Here is a 13,323-nt window from a genome sequence, read left to right as displayed (position 1 = left end):
CTTCCTTGGTACAGGGTCTTAGGAGGGCTGTTTCCTATACTGAAACTGTACTCATACAGCAGGTCCTAAACCACACAATAAACACATCAGTAAGATGGTGATGGAGATACATACAGTACTACTGCTGTTGGTTAGACTGTATGTGTACCTCTTTCCCAGAGGTGCAGAAGATGCTGAAGTGTGTGTGTATCTCGAAGCCACTGCTAGGCTGCACCTGACAGGTTATCCCTTGGGGGCTGGGGCTAGTGGACAGGAACAGCTGAGTCCGCCCCAGTACTGCATCGTGGGAGTCTGAGTTCAGTAACAGGAAACAAGGACACGCACTTTGATTAACAGATAAAGGGAGTGAGACATTTATTAAAAAGCAATCAGTTAATCAATACAGTAGTGAATTGATCCATCCATCTCTCATCCTCGTACAGCATCTGAGATTCAGAGGGCAGACACGACATCTGGACCTTACTCACTAGCTGTGACCTCCAACATGTATCTGCTTCCTGCTCGCAGAGTGAAAGGTCTGAACGTGATGAGAGCAGAGGAGATTCCTAGAGGCAAAAACAACAGGTGATCAGGTACAACAACGTACAGTCAATCTATCAAAACAATTCAATGTATATTTGAATTAGTTGATTTGAGACTGGAAACCTGCTGTGCACGTACACAGTTTGCACAATGCAGTAGTTAAGTGGATTGCTGATGGATGTTTACCTGTGTATGTGTAGGACTCAAACAGCTCCTGTTCTAACAGTTCTCTGGGCAGGTCTAGTAGTGTGGGGTCAAGGACCACCAGGGAGGGGCTGGAGTCCATCAGGTTACTCCCCTCATCCTCAGCTGATCCTGGGACAGCAGGAGCAGAGTCACCCTGTGAGCTCTCGAAGCTCCCACCACCCACACCTGACGATAGACATACAAGAACACACACAGGCATACACAGTATAAACACAAGCAGTAAACACACACACACAAACACACACAGACACACACAAACACAGGTGAGCCCTACCTGTTGGTCTGCCCACTGACGCTCCCGGGTCTCCCTCCTCTATCCCCAGGAAGGGAACATTATAATCTGTAGGACAGACATTCACAACTAAATCTCTGTAAAAGTATGAGTCTACAGAAAATACTTATGTTATTCAATCCAATATGTACATCTACTGAAATAAATCTGCGTGGCATTACCCCTCCTGTCTCAGCCTCCAGTATTTATGCTGCAGTAGTTTAAGTGTCAAGGGGGCTAGGTTCAGTCTTGTTATATCTGGAGTATTTCTCCTGTCTTATCCGGTGTCCTGTGTGAATTTAACTATGCTCTCTCTAATTCTCTCACTTTCTTTCTTTCTTTCTTTCCTTGCTCTTTCCTTGCTGTCCCCAGTCCACCTGGCCGTGCTGCTGCTCCAGTTTCAACTGTTCTGCCTGCGGCTATGGAACCCTGACCTGTTCACCGAACGTGCTACCTGTCCCGGACCTGCTGTTTTCAACTCTCTAGAGACAGCAGGAGCGGTAGAGATACTCTGAATGATCGGCTATGAAAAGCCAACTGACATTTACTCCTGAGGTGCTGAGCTGTTGCACCCTCGACAACCACTGTGATTATTATTATTTGACCCTGTTGGTCATCTATGAACATTTGAACATCTTGGCCATGTTCTGTTATAATCTCCATCCGGCACAGCCAGAAGAGGACTGGCCACCCCTCATAGCCTGGTTCCTCTCTAGGTTTCTTCCTAGGTTCTGACCTTCATAGGGAGTTTTTCCTAGCCACCGTGCTTCTACACCTGCATTGCTTGCTGTTTGTGGTTTTAGATTGGGTTTCTGTATATCACTTTGAGATATCAGCTGATGTAAGAAGGGCTTTATAAATACATTTGATTTGATTACCAGTGAAGTTATATGTGCCTGTCTGATTGCCTGATGGTTCTAGTGTTCCATTGGGGTCCCAGCTTGTCTCTGCTGTGGAGGGATCTGAAACAAAAAAGCAACATGTTTCATCTAGGACTTTTCAATGTCCCTTAGTTGTGGGTGTAAAATGGTTTGCTACTTTAATCTACTGTGTGTCAATAATACCAGTAACTCTTAACTGACCTGATCCGGGGAAGGGTCCTAACGCTCCACCACTGACTGACTGTCCAGGAAAGGAGCCCTCAACTGCAACACAAAGAGGACTGAACTAAGAGAAGTATAAAGACGCAAATATATCCATCCATCTATTCATTTATTCCCTTTATCTTCCTTACCAGGACGTCCACTCACATCTCCACTCTCCAGGACGGGGAAAGGGAAGTCGTAGTCATTGGGAAAATCGGGATCAATGGGGAATTCCTCGATGATGTCACTCTGGCCGAGGGGGGCAGAGTAAAGGATGCTGCCATCGTCTAAGGTAACTACAGGGGACTCTGAGATGAGGTAAGGGGGCCCACTGGGGTCAAACCCTCCCAAGTCTGAAATAAAATAAAATTTAAAATTTACACCAACATATTTCAGAGCTACGAAACCTATCAAAGAAAAGCAGTCGGCAGAAGATAATATGTTTTATTGTGTGACTCTTAACCCTTACCTGGCTCAGGTGTATCAGGAGTGAAGCTGATTGGAACAGAGATGGGCTCGGGGGAGGAGTTTGGTGAAGGGTTGGCCAAAACACTGTGGTTTGGTAAAGAGAGAAATGGAGGGCTGTAGTTTGGTGTTTGGTTGTTCCCAGCTGCGCTATTGATTCTCTGAAGTTCTACTGAACCCTGTGACCTCTGTTTCCAGGGGCGACCACCAGGTGATGGAGAATAGAGGGGGAAGGGGGGCAACGGGGTGAAGGGAGGCAGGGGGACTGGGTCGGGAGTTGTGGGGGTCGTAGTTTGTATCTCAGTATGGCTGGTCACGTTTGATGACATCAGACCGGTCACCAAGCTGGCTGGGATTGATGTCATATTTGAGGATATCTCTGTGGATGAGGACATCACGCTGGCTGTGGTTGAGGGTGTGTGTGGGGGTGATGATGGAGGGGTGAGAGTCAGGGCTGGAGGCAGGGGAAAGGTAGGGCCACTAATGATGTTGGAGGGAATACTCAGATCCACACTGTGGCAGAAGGGGACTTGAAAGAGAGGACACAGAGGTTAACATACACACACTATAACACCCCACTCATCCCTCTCAACATATTATTACACACAGATACACTCTACTGTATAGGAGTAGTGTAGGGCCTGTGTCACTCCCATTCATTTGGAATTCAGGCCTTTAGAGTTCTTATTATACACTTAGCTGGATCTACACATCAGAAGGACTGGTCTACAGACCTATCCTGCTGTAGTCTGTATGGTGAGGGATCTATGTCTTACCGTCTGTGTCCACCTTACTGGAGGAGTTGACCAGGTAGAGAGTCCAGGTGTAGCTGATGGTTCTGGGGGAGGGGCCACAGCTATCACACACTGCTCTGACTGAGAACGACTGGTCCCAGTTCACTACGTCCCCCTGGCACTGGTAACAATACACTGACACTCTCCTAGAGAGAGAGAGTGAGAGAAGGTCAAGACATAATAATACTTCTAGAAACATGGTGTCATGGTGATATAGATACTCAACGTCCTTCAGGCTATCATTAAAACATAAAACAGGACAGGGACTCACTGAGCCAGATCAAAAAGGGTAACACCCACATTTGGTTCAAACTTAACAAAGGCACAATTTATATATAGGTGCGGTGTATGTATATATATATATATATATATATATATATATATATATATATATATATATATATATATATATATATATAGGTGCAGTGTATGCTTCTCCCTCAGATTCATCTCACTATATTTGGAACCAGGGGCTCATAACCCCCATATGTAAAACATAAAAATAAAAAAAGGTAACAAATTAGACCCTAATAGCTACAGGGGAATGTGTGTCACTAGTAACATGGGGAAACTGTTCTGCTGTATTCTCAATGACAGAATACAAACCTTCCTACGACAATATAACGCTCTCAGCAAAAAAACGAATTGCCATTTCTATCCAAACACAGAATAACAGACCAAATACACACAATACACACAGTAATACACCAGCATGTTCATCAGAAAAGTAGAGGAAAAGTATTTGTTGATTTTAAGAATGCTTTTGATTCCATATGACATGATGGATTATATTACAAAAGCCTCCAAAGCGGCGTTGGGGATAAATTATACGACATCATCAAATCTATTTACTTGAACAACACACGTAGTATTAAACGGAACAATAAAAGAACATCGTTTTTTCACTCGGGGGAGGGGTGAGACACGGGTTTAAGTCCAAACATGTTCAACGTCTACATCAACAAACTAGCAATGTTGTTGGACCGACCTGCAGCCCCTGGACACCGTCAAAGATGAAGAGGTCAGATTCCTACTCAACGCAAGTGACTTTGTCCTCCTGTCACCAACAGATCAAGGTCTTCAGGAACAACTTCACATTCTTTAGGAATACAACATCAACTGGGCAATCAACATTCAGAAAACTAGTCATGATTTTCCAGAAAAAGACCAGGAATCAGAGCAGCAGACACTCCTCCAAATTAAGAAATACCATGGTTGAACATGCCCAACGGTACAACTACCTGTGCCGTTCTGAGCTGAACCCTGAAGAGAGTCCCCTATGTCATCTGTTAAAAACACTAAACAACCCTATTCTCCAAACACACAGGGAAATCAATCAAGTTGCTACAGAAATTAAAACCTCCTATTTGAAAAATTGGTACAGACTAAAGTAAATTGCTATTTGGCTCTCAAAACAGAATACAAATTGGCAGAATATCTGTACTCTGTCAGAGATCCAAAACAGAGACAGATCCAGACCAAATACAGGCCCAGCGACCACCAATTGTCTACAGAAAAAGGGAAACACAAAAAGACATGGCTACCTAAAGGGGAGTGTCTATGTGGTCACTGCACGACAGGGGAGGTAGAGACAGAGATGCACTTTTCATCTACTGTGAGAAAAACTCCCAAATAAGATCATGTTTTTTAAGAAAATATCTCAATTAATTCCCATCTTCTATGCATGTATTAATGACATGAAACTTGGAATTATTCTGGGTGAGGGAGAAACAGCCAATATTACTGCCAGATATGTATATGATTGCTATAGAGAGACCTTTTTTTAACTAGACAAGTCAGTTAAGAATTTTATTTTATTTACAATGACGGCCTACCCCGGCCAAACCCTAACGACACTGGGCCAATTGTGCACCGCCCTATGGGACCCCCAATCAGCTGGTTGTGATACAGCCTGGAATTGATTCAGGGTCTGTAGTGACGCCTCTAGCACTGAGATGCAGTGTGCCTTAGACCTCTGCACCACACGCTGAAGTATTTACATTGTATATAACTTACTGGTAATACATAGTGGAACCAGAAGATTACACAATACAACAGCTGTGGTGTTGTACCTGTATCCATGATTATATGTACTAGTATTATTATTACTACTGAAATGAATTGTATTTCATTATCCTTATGCATTGTACTGTATTTACTGAAATGCTGTACCACTATACTGCTTTGGTAATATCTACAAATTGTATTTCATGCCAGTAAAGCAATCTGAATCTGAATTTGAATTAGAGCGACAGAGAGAGAGAGAGAAGACAGTGAGAGAGAGAGAGAGAGAAGACAGTGAGAGAGAGAGAGAGAAGACAGTGAGAGAGAGAAGACAGTGAGAGAGAGAGAGAGAAGACAGTGAGAGAGTGAGGACAGTGAGAGAGAGAGAGAGAGAGAGAGAGAGAGAGAGAGAAGACAGTGAGAGAGAGAGAGAGAGAGAGAGAGAGAGAGAGAGAAGACAGTGAGAGAGAGAGAGAGAGAGAGAGAGAGAGAGAGAGAAGACAGTGAGAGAGAAGATGGAGTGAGAGAGAGAGAAAGAGAGGAGAGAAAGAGAGGAGAGAAGAGAGATGGATTATCAGTGTGTATCAGTCAAATCAATAAATTGATAAGATACATGAAGTTCTTTCATTGATAAACATTAAAACAGATGTGTATGAAAACACCCTCAAATAAAAGCTGACATTCTGTACCGCCACCTCCTGACAAACGTTATATCTCAAATCTAAAATGCTAGCTAAGCACTTCACTGTCCAAATACATATGGAGGGGAGTGTACAAAAAGTAAAGTAACATCAAAGTGTTCCCCACCTGAGCAGACTGGGTGTGACCGTGATGAAGGTGTCAGCTGTAGATGAGCGTTCTCCACTCTGGACCGTGAGCATGAACCTGAACTGGTCAAAGTCCCGTTTCAGGAACCCCACTGGAAACACGATCACAGAGAAGGAGGTGGGCACATATTGGTCGAAACAGGAGCTGTCGATGGCACTGATTGGCTTACAGGTCCAGCTATAGCTGTAAGGGGGAGGGATTTAGTAACAGTAGAAAGGGTCCGTTTCATTAAATGGCCAATCCCAAAACAACCTCTAAGAGCAGTAGGGCTGGCCAACCTGTCTCCTGGAGAACGGGTGTGTATGTAGGCTTTTGTAGGCTACTGACAGACTGACAGCCAGTGTTACTGCTGTAGTTACCTGAGGTGGTTCATGGGGTAGTCGGGGTCATAGGAGAGTTGTCCGTTTAGGGAGATAATGCTGCTGTTTCTGCTGCTGAGGAACACGTTGGTGCCTCCATGGATGAAGGAGACCAGAGGACTGGGCACCACCTCCACACATACACTGTAATTACTGTACACCACACTGCCAACGATCTGGACCTACACACAACCACAGGACAACGTTATGATAACATAATTATAAAAACTATAATATTTTGTCAGGTTTTCAATGAAAAGGGCTAGCAACATACATATTGACAACATATAGTATTACAGAAAAACAGAATCTGTTTTGACTCCACTCACCTTGGCTATAGCGGTGTAGATACCATAGTGTAGGAAGTGGCTGGGTAGGGTGATGCTCTGTCTGTCTGTGTGAACAGGAGGTAGAGGTACAGGCAGGCCTGTAGAGTTATACAAAGACCAGTTGTACTCCAGACCCTGGAACACATCACACTGGACCTCTGCCTCATACGTCACCCCCAGACCCACTGGCTCATACCTCCGTGCCTGGAGAGGAGAGGAGAGGAAAGGGAATCTGGGGTCAGTCTGAATATGACCCTGTGTCTGTCAGTCCAAATCCTTATGCCAACAGGCCCAAACCTTCAGTCTCTCAGTAACACTCTTACCTGTATCTTGAGCGGTCCCATGTTTTTAACAGCTGGAGGTTTACAGGGGCGGTCGACCACAAACATCTGTGCGGTCAGGGAGGCAGAGCTGACCAGGTTAGACACGGTCACCTCAACCGTGAACTCTCCTGTCCTGCATGGGGAACAGTCACACACTTTGCCATGTTATGTCACCGTCTGTCACATTCACCAAGACTGCAATCAGTTCACAATCAAGTGCAGGAGCAACACCATTGATTGGGTAGGACAATTATAGACTGCACCTTTAATAGAAGTTTCTAGAAGGTTCCATCTGACCTGTGGAATACATGCTGTTCTGTGTTCCCTCCCGTCCTGGAGGTTCCGTCTCCAAAGCTCCAGGAGTAGGAAAGGTTGGTTCCAGAGTTGACCCTACAGGTGAAGCTGGCGGTGTGGTTCAGAACCACAGATGGCTGGAGGAGCAATCTGTTAGGGCGCACAGCTCTCTGGACCAGGACAGGATGCACCTCGGAGGTGAAGGAGCTCAGCCCGTTGGAGGCTACCACCACCACACTGTACCTGGGAGGACAGGAAGGAGTAGACTAGATTTGTAAACCTGACAACTCTATAGGGTGTATTTGTTCAGGAAATATCAAACATGTGTGTGACCACGTGCCTACTGATTATGACTAATCAATGATTAATTGTGTTCATCAAAGAGATGAGTGAGAACCTGTCAGGTGTGTGGTATGTCTTTTTTAAGGAGCGCGACGTGGTCCGAAGTGGTCGGGAATCTCCAAAGTGCCAGAGGAATTCCACAGGGTCCGGTTCTTCTGTCCGGGCCCGGAATGTTATATCAGTATTTGTGGCATACGCCTGCTTCTCTGTGTGGATACTCACAGCTGGGAAAGACAAATGACGTACGGGAAATAAAGATTACATTTCATGAATGAATGATTTCAGAACGTACACTGCCTGTTTCTGACATAGATAGGACGTCATATGTCATACGCACATTGCATCCGGTGCAGCACAGAGACGGGGACACAGTGGCTCACACTCCCCACTTTGTTCTCAGCCAACACACACACCTCAAACGCACCCAGAGACAGGAACACGTGGGACACTACAGCACCTGGAGACACACATACACAGATAAAGCACCCAGAATTATATTCACACACATAGATAAAGCACGCAGAATTATATTCACACACACAGATAAAGCATACAGAATTATATTCACACACACAGATAAAGCATACAGAATTATATTCACACACACAGATAAAGCATACAGAATTATATTCACACACACAGATAAAGCATACAGAATTATATTCACACACACAGATAAAGCATACAGAATTATATTCACACACACAGATAAAGCATACAGAATTATATTCACACAGATTCCAAACTGATTTGAGACAAATTTTGAAATGGATGAATTGTGATGTTATTCAGTATTTTCCATAATCCATTTTGTCTGGTCTGTAAGTATGAGAACCTGTTATCACATCCAAGCCTGGTTTATACCTGCATTGACATAGGTGGTCTGGTCTCCCATACTCCAGGTGTATGAGACGTTAGTTCCCTGTTCTAACAGAGCCTCAAAGAGAACCACCTGGTTCTTATGAAACACACTTGAGTGGGCAGAGAGGTCTAGACCCGCTGGAACCTTCTCTACATAGAACACACGTTCCGTAGCCATACTTCTGTAGAACTCATTATAGGCCCACACTCTGATCTGGAACACTCCCTCTGGGAATGCAATAAAGATTCAACAGTTAGACAAATATCAACTATTACGTTGTGTCCAAAATGTCTTCATGCCGAATTTCAGGAGAATGTAAGGTATTGTTTTTATTTTTATTTCCATTTGCAAACATAATTACTTGTTTACCTTTAGTGAACTGGTGATAGGTGGATGCAGTCTTTCCCAGCGAATGAGAGACACCGTTCACATATGAAGTTGGCAACCCGTCTCCGAAGTCAAAAACAAAATGGGCGCTGTGGGAGAAGGAGTGTCCTCTGAACAGGAGGAGGGACGTGGCGTAGGTCCCAACAGCCTGCAGGTGGAGCGCTGCCCTATCCGACCCAAATGGGTACTGGACCTGAACTTGACCCACGGGGCCATGAACCCTGACCTCTAGGTGTCGGCTGACTGAGGTGTGGCCCAGGGGACAGTAGGTTGTCACGGTAATGTTATACATCCCTGGAACAACTGCCTGGAGATGAAGGGAGCTCACACTGGTGTTCCTAGGACAGAGGGAGAGATGGACAGATGATGAAGAGACAGAGGGAGTGGTGTGGAGCGAGAGAGATAGAAAGACAGACAGACAGAAAAGGGAAAACATAAAACCAAACAGAGAGAGAAACAGTAGGGAGAAAACAAGGTAAAAAAAAACGACTTTCTGTGACAGTAAATACTGTGACAGTAAATATCTTCAGGGGATAGACTTACCTGTCTGTGTGACTGTGAGTGGTGAATTCTGGGAGAGACACCTGCCACTCAAACACCATGGCCCTGCCTCTGACCACTAAAGCTGTTGCGTTGATGAAGTCAGCTAATCGGATCACGGCAGGTGTGGCCAACACTAAGAGGACGTCACCAATTGGCTCCTCCGTGGTTACCTCATGTGCTAATTTCAAAGCTCCTGATTTAGAGGAAGTAAAAGTCAGCTAGAGGGTAGTTACTAGATGACCATGTTAGAGAGGACAGGGTAGTTACTAGATGACCATGTTAGAGAGGACAGGGTCGTTACTAGATGGCCATGTTAGAGAGGACAGGGTAGTTACTAGATGACCATGTTAGAGAGGACAGGGTGGTTACTAGATGACCATGTTAGAGAGGACACTGTAGTTACTAGATGACCATGTTAGAGAGGACAGGGTAGTTACTAGATGACCATGTTAGAGAGGACAGGGTAGTTACTAGATGACCATGTTAGAGAGGACAGGGTAGTTACTAGATGACCATGTTAGAGAGGACAGGGTGGTTACTAGATGACCATGTTAGAGAGGACAGGGTAGTTACTAGATGACCATGTTAGAGAGGACAGGGTAGTTACTAGATGACCATGTTAGAAAGGACAGGGTAGTTACTAGATGACCATGTTATAGAGGACAGGGTAGTTACTAGATGACCATGTTAGAGAGGACAGTGTAGTTACTAGATGACCATGTTAGAGAGGACAGGGTAGTTACTAGATGACCATGTTAGAGAGGACAGGGTAGTTACTAGATGACCATGTTAGAGAGGACAGGGTAGTTACTAGATGACCATGTTAGAGAGGACAGTGTAGTTACTAGATGACCATGTTAGAGAGGACAGGGTAGTTACTAGATGACCATGTTAGAGAGGACAGGGTAGTTACTAGATGACCATGTTAGAGAGGACAGGATAGTTACTAGAAGACCATGCTAGAGAGGACAGGGTAGTTACTAGATGACCATGTTAGAGAGGACAGGGTAGTTACTAGATGACCATGTTAGAGAGGACAGGGTAGTTACTAGATAACCATGTTAGAGAGGACAGTGTAGTTACTAGATGACCATGTTAGAGAGGACAGGGTAGTTACTAGATGACCATGTTAGAGAGGACAGGGTAGTTACTAGATGACCATGTTAGAGAGGACAGGGTAGTTACTAGATGACCATGTTAGAGAGGACAGTGTAGTTACTAGATGACGATGTTAGAGAGGACAGGGTAGTTACTAGATGACCATGTTAGAGAGGACAGGGTAGTTACTAGATGACCATGTTAGAGAGGACAGTGTAGTTACTAGATGACGATGTTAGAGAGGACAGGGTAGTTACTAGATGACCATGTTAGAGAGGACAGGGTAGTTACTAGATGACCATGTTAGAGAGGACAAGATAGTTACTAGATGACCATGCTAGAGAGGACAGGGTAGTTACTAGATGACCATGTTAGAGAGGACAGGGTAGTTACTAGATGACCATGTTAGAGAGGACAGGGTAGTTACTAGATAACCATGTTAGAGAGGACAGGGTAGTTACTAGATGACCATGTTAGAGAGGACAGGGTAGTTACTAGATGACCATGTTAGAGAGGACAGGGTAGTTACTAGATGACCATGTAAGAGAGGACAGGGTAGTTCCTAGATGACCATGTTAAAGAGGACAGGGTAGTTACTAGATGACCATGTTAGAGAGGACAGGGTAGTTACTAGATTACCATGTTAGAGAGGACAGGGTAGTTACTAGATGACCATGTAAGAGAGGACAGGGTAGTTCCTAGATGACCATGTTAAAGAGGACAGGGTAGTTACTAGATGACCATGTTAGAGAGGACAGGGTAGTTACTAGATGACCATGTAAGAGAGGACAGGGTAGTTCCTAGATGACCATGTTAAAGAGGACAGGGTAGTTACTAGATGACCATGTTAGAGAGGACAGGGTAGTTACTAGATGACCATGTTAGAGAGGACAGGGTAGTTACTAGATGACCATGTTAAGAGAGGACAGGGTAGTTACTAGATGACCATGTTAGAGAGGACAGGGTAGTTACTAGATGACCATGTTAGAGAGGACAGGGTAGTTACTAGATGACCATGTTAGAGAGGACAGGGTAGTTACTAGATGACCATGTTAGAGAGGACAGGGTAGTTACTAGATGACCATGTTAGAGAGGACAGGGTAGTTACTAGATGACCATGTTAGAGAGGACAGGGTAGTTACTAGATGACCATGTTAGAGAGGACAGGGTAGTTACTAGATTACCATGTTAGAGAGGACAGGGTAGTTACTAGATGACCATGTAAGAGAGGACAGGGTAGTTACTAGATGACCATGTTATAGAGGACAGGGTAGTTACTAGATTACCATGTTAGAGAGGACAGGGTAGTTACTAGATGACCATGTAAGAGAGGACAGGGTAGTTCCTAGATGACCATGTTAAAGAGGACAGGGTAGTTACTAGATGACCATGTTAGAGAGGACAGGGTAGTTACTAGATGACCATGTTAGAGAGGACAGGGTAGTTACTAGATGACCATGTTAAGAGAGGACAGGGTAGTTACTAGATGACCATGTTAGAGAGGACAGGGTAGTTACTAGATGACCATGTTAGAGAGGACAGGGTAGTTACTAGATGACCATGTTAGAGAGGACAGGGTAGTTACTAGATGACCATGTTAGAGAGGACATGGTAGTTACTAGATGACCATGTTAGAGAGGACAGGGTAGTTACTAGATGACCATGTTAGAGAGGACAGGGTAGTTACTAGATAACCATGTTAGAGAGGACAGTGTAGTTACTAGATTACCATGTTAGAGAGGACAGGGTAGTTACTAGATGACCATGTTAGAGAGGACAGGGTAGTTACTAGATGACCATGTTAGAGAGGACAGGGTAGTTACTAGATGACCATGTAAGAGAGGACAGGGTAGTTACTAGATGACCATGTTAGAGAGGACAGGGTAGTTACTAGATGACCATGTTAGAGAGGACAGGGTAGTTACTAGATAACCATGTTAGAAAGGACAGGGTAGTTACTAGATGACCATGTTAGAAAGGACAGGGTAGTTACTAGATGACCATGTTAGAAAGGACAGGGTAGTTACTAGATGACCATGTTAGAGAGGACAGGGTAGTAAAAATCCCTTGGCTTCCGTCCCCTGTAGTTTCTCCATGTAGTGAGAAGGAGCGAGGATCAGATTATCAGATGTGCTTGAGAGGAATTCCACTAAAACCTTATACAATTCTGATGTTGAAATACAGGTTTAGTTGGACAGCAATCAAGAATGCAGGAATTATTGGAGGGGGAAAGCCAGGTAAGGAACTTTTTAATGTTACTCTGCCCCTGTCTTGGCAGTTTCTAATGTTACTCTGCCCCAGTCTTAGCAGGTTTTAATGTTACTCTGCCCCAGTATTAGCAGGTTCTAATGTTACTCTGCCCCAGTCTTAGCAGGTTCTAATGTTACTCTGCCCCAGCCTTAGCAGTTTCTAATGTTACTCTGCCCCAGCCTTAGCAGTTTCGAATGTTACTCTGCCCCAGGCTTAGCAGTTTCTAATGTTACTCTGCCCCAGTCTTGGCAGTTTCTAATGTTAGTCTGCCCTAGCCTTAGCAGTTCCTAATGTTACTCTGCCCCTGTCTTAGTAGGTTTTAATGTTACTCTGGCCCAGCCGTAGCAGGTTCTAATGTTA

General features: G+C 44.5%; 1 protein-coding gene across 1 annotated transcript in view; it reads right to left on the bottom strand.

Moving 5' to 3' along the window:
- LOC115104503 (polycystin-1-like protein 1) overlaps positions 1-8,718 on the bottom strand; it is a 37,585-nt gene extending 28,867 nt beyond the window's left edge. The window contains exons 1-17 of the mRNA XM_065006796.1: positions 8,688-8,718; positions 8,161-8,280; positions 7,879-8,047; positions 7,485-7,724; positions 7,188-7,320; positions 6,865-7,068; positions 6,536-6,717; positions 6,156-6,359; positions 3,327-3,490; positions 2,555-3,079; positions 2,235-2,438; positions 2,083-2,145; positions 1,004-1,069; positions 709-894; positions 468-545; positions 149-291; positions 1-65 (exon numbers count right to left, since the gene is read on the bottom strand). The exon at positions 1-65 is cut by the window's left edge and continues 56 nt beyond it. Coding sequence (XP_064862868.1) covers positions 1-65; positions 149-291; positions 468-545; positions 709-894; positions 1,004-1,069; positions 2,083-2,145; positions 2,235-2,438; positions 2,555-3,079; positions 3,327-3,490; positions 6,156-6,359; positions 6,536-6,717; positions 6,865-7,068; positions 7,188-7,320; positions 7,485-7,724; positions 7,879-8,047; positions 8,161-8,280; positions 8,688-8,718 — 2,777 coding nt within the window. The remainder of the gene's footprint in view (positions 66-148; positions 292-467; positions 546-708; positions 895-1,003; positions 1,070-2,082; positions 2,146-2,234; positions 2,439-2,554; positions 3,080-3,326; positions 3,491-6,155; positions 6,360-6,535; positions 6,718-6,864; positions 7,069-7,187; positions 7,321-7,484; positions 7,725-7,878; positions 8,048-8,160; positions 8,281-8,687) is intronic.
- Between the last annotated feature and the right edge of the window lie 4,605 nt (positions 8,719-13,323).

This window comes from Oncorhynchus nerka, linkage group LG22 (genome assembly GCF_034236695.1).
Source record: "Oncorhynchus nerka isolate Pitt River linkage group LG22, Oner_Uvic_2.0, whole genome shotgun sequence".
NCBI lineage: Eukaryota > Metazoa > Chordata > Actinopteri > Salmoniformes > Salmonidae > Oncorhynchus > Oncorhynchus nerka.
This window is presented reverse-complemented; position numbering and strand designations above follow the sequence as displayed.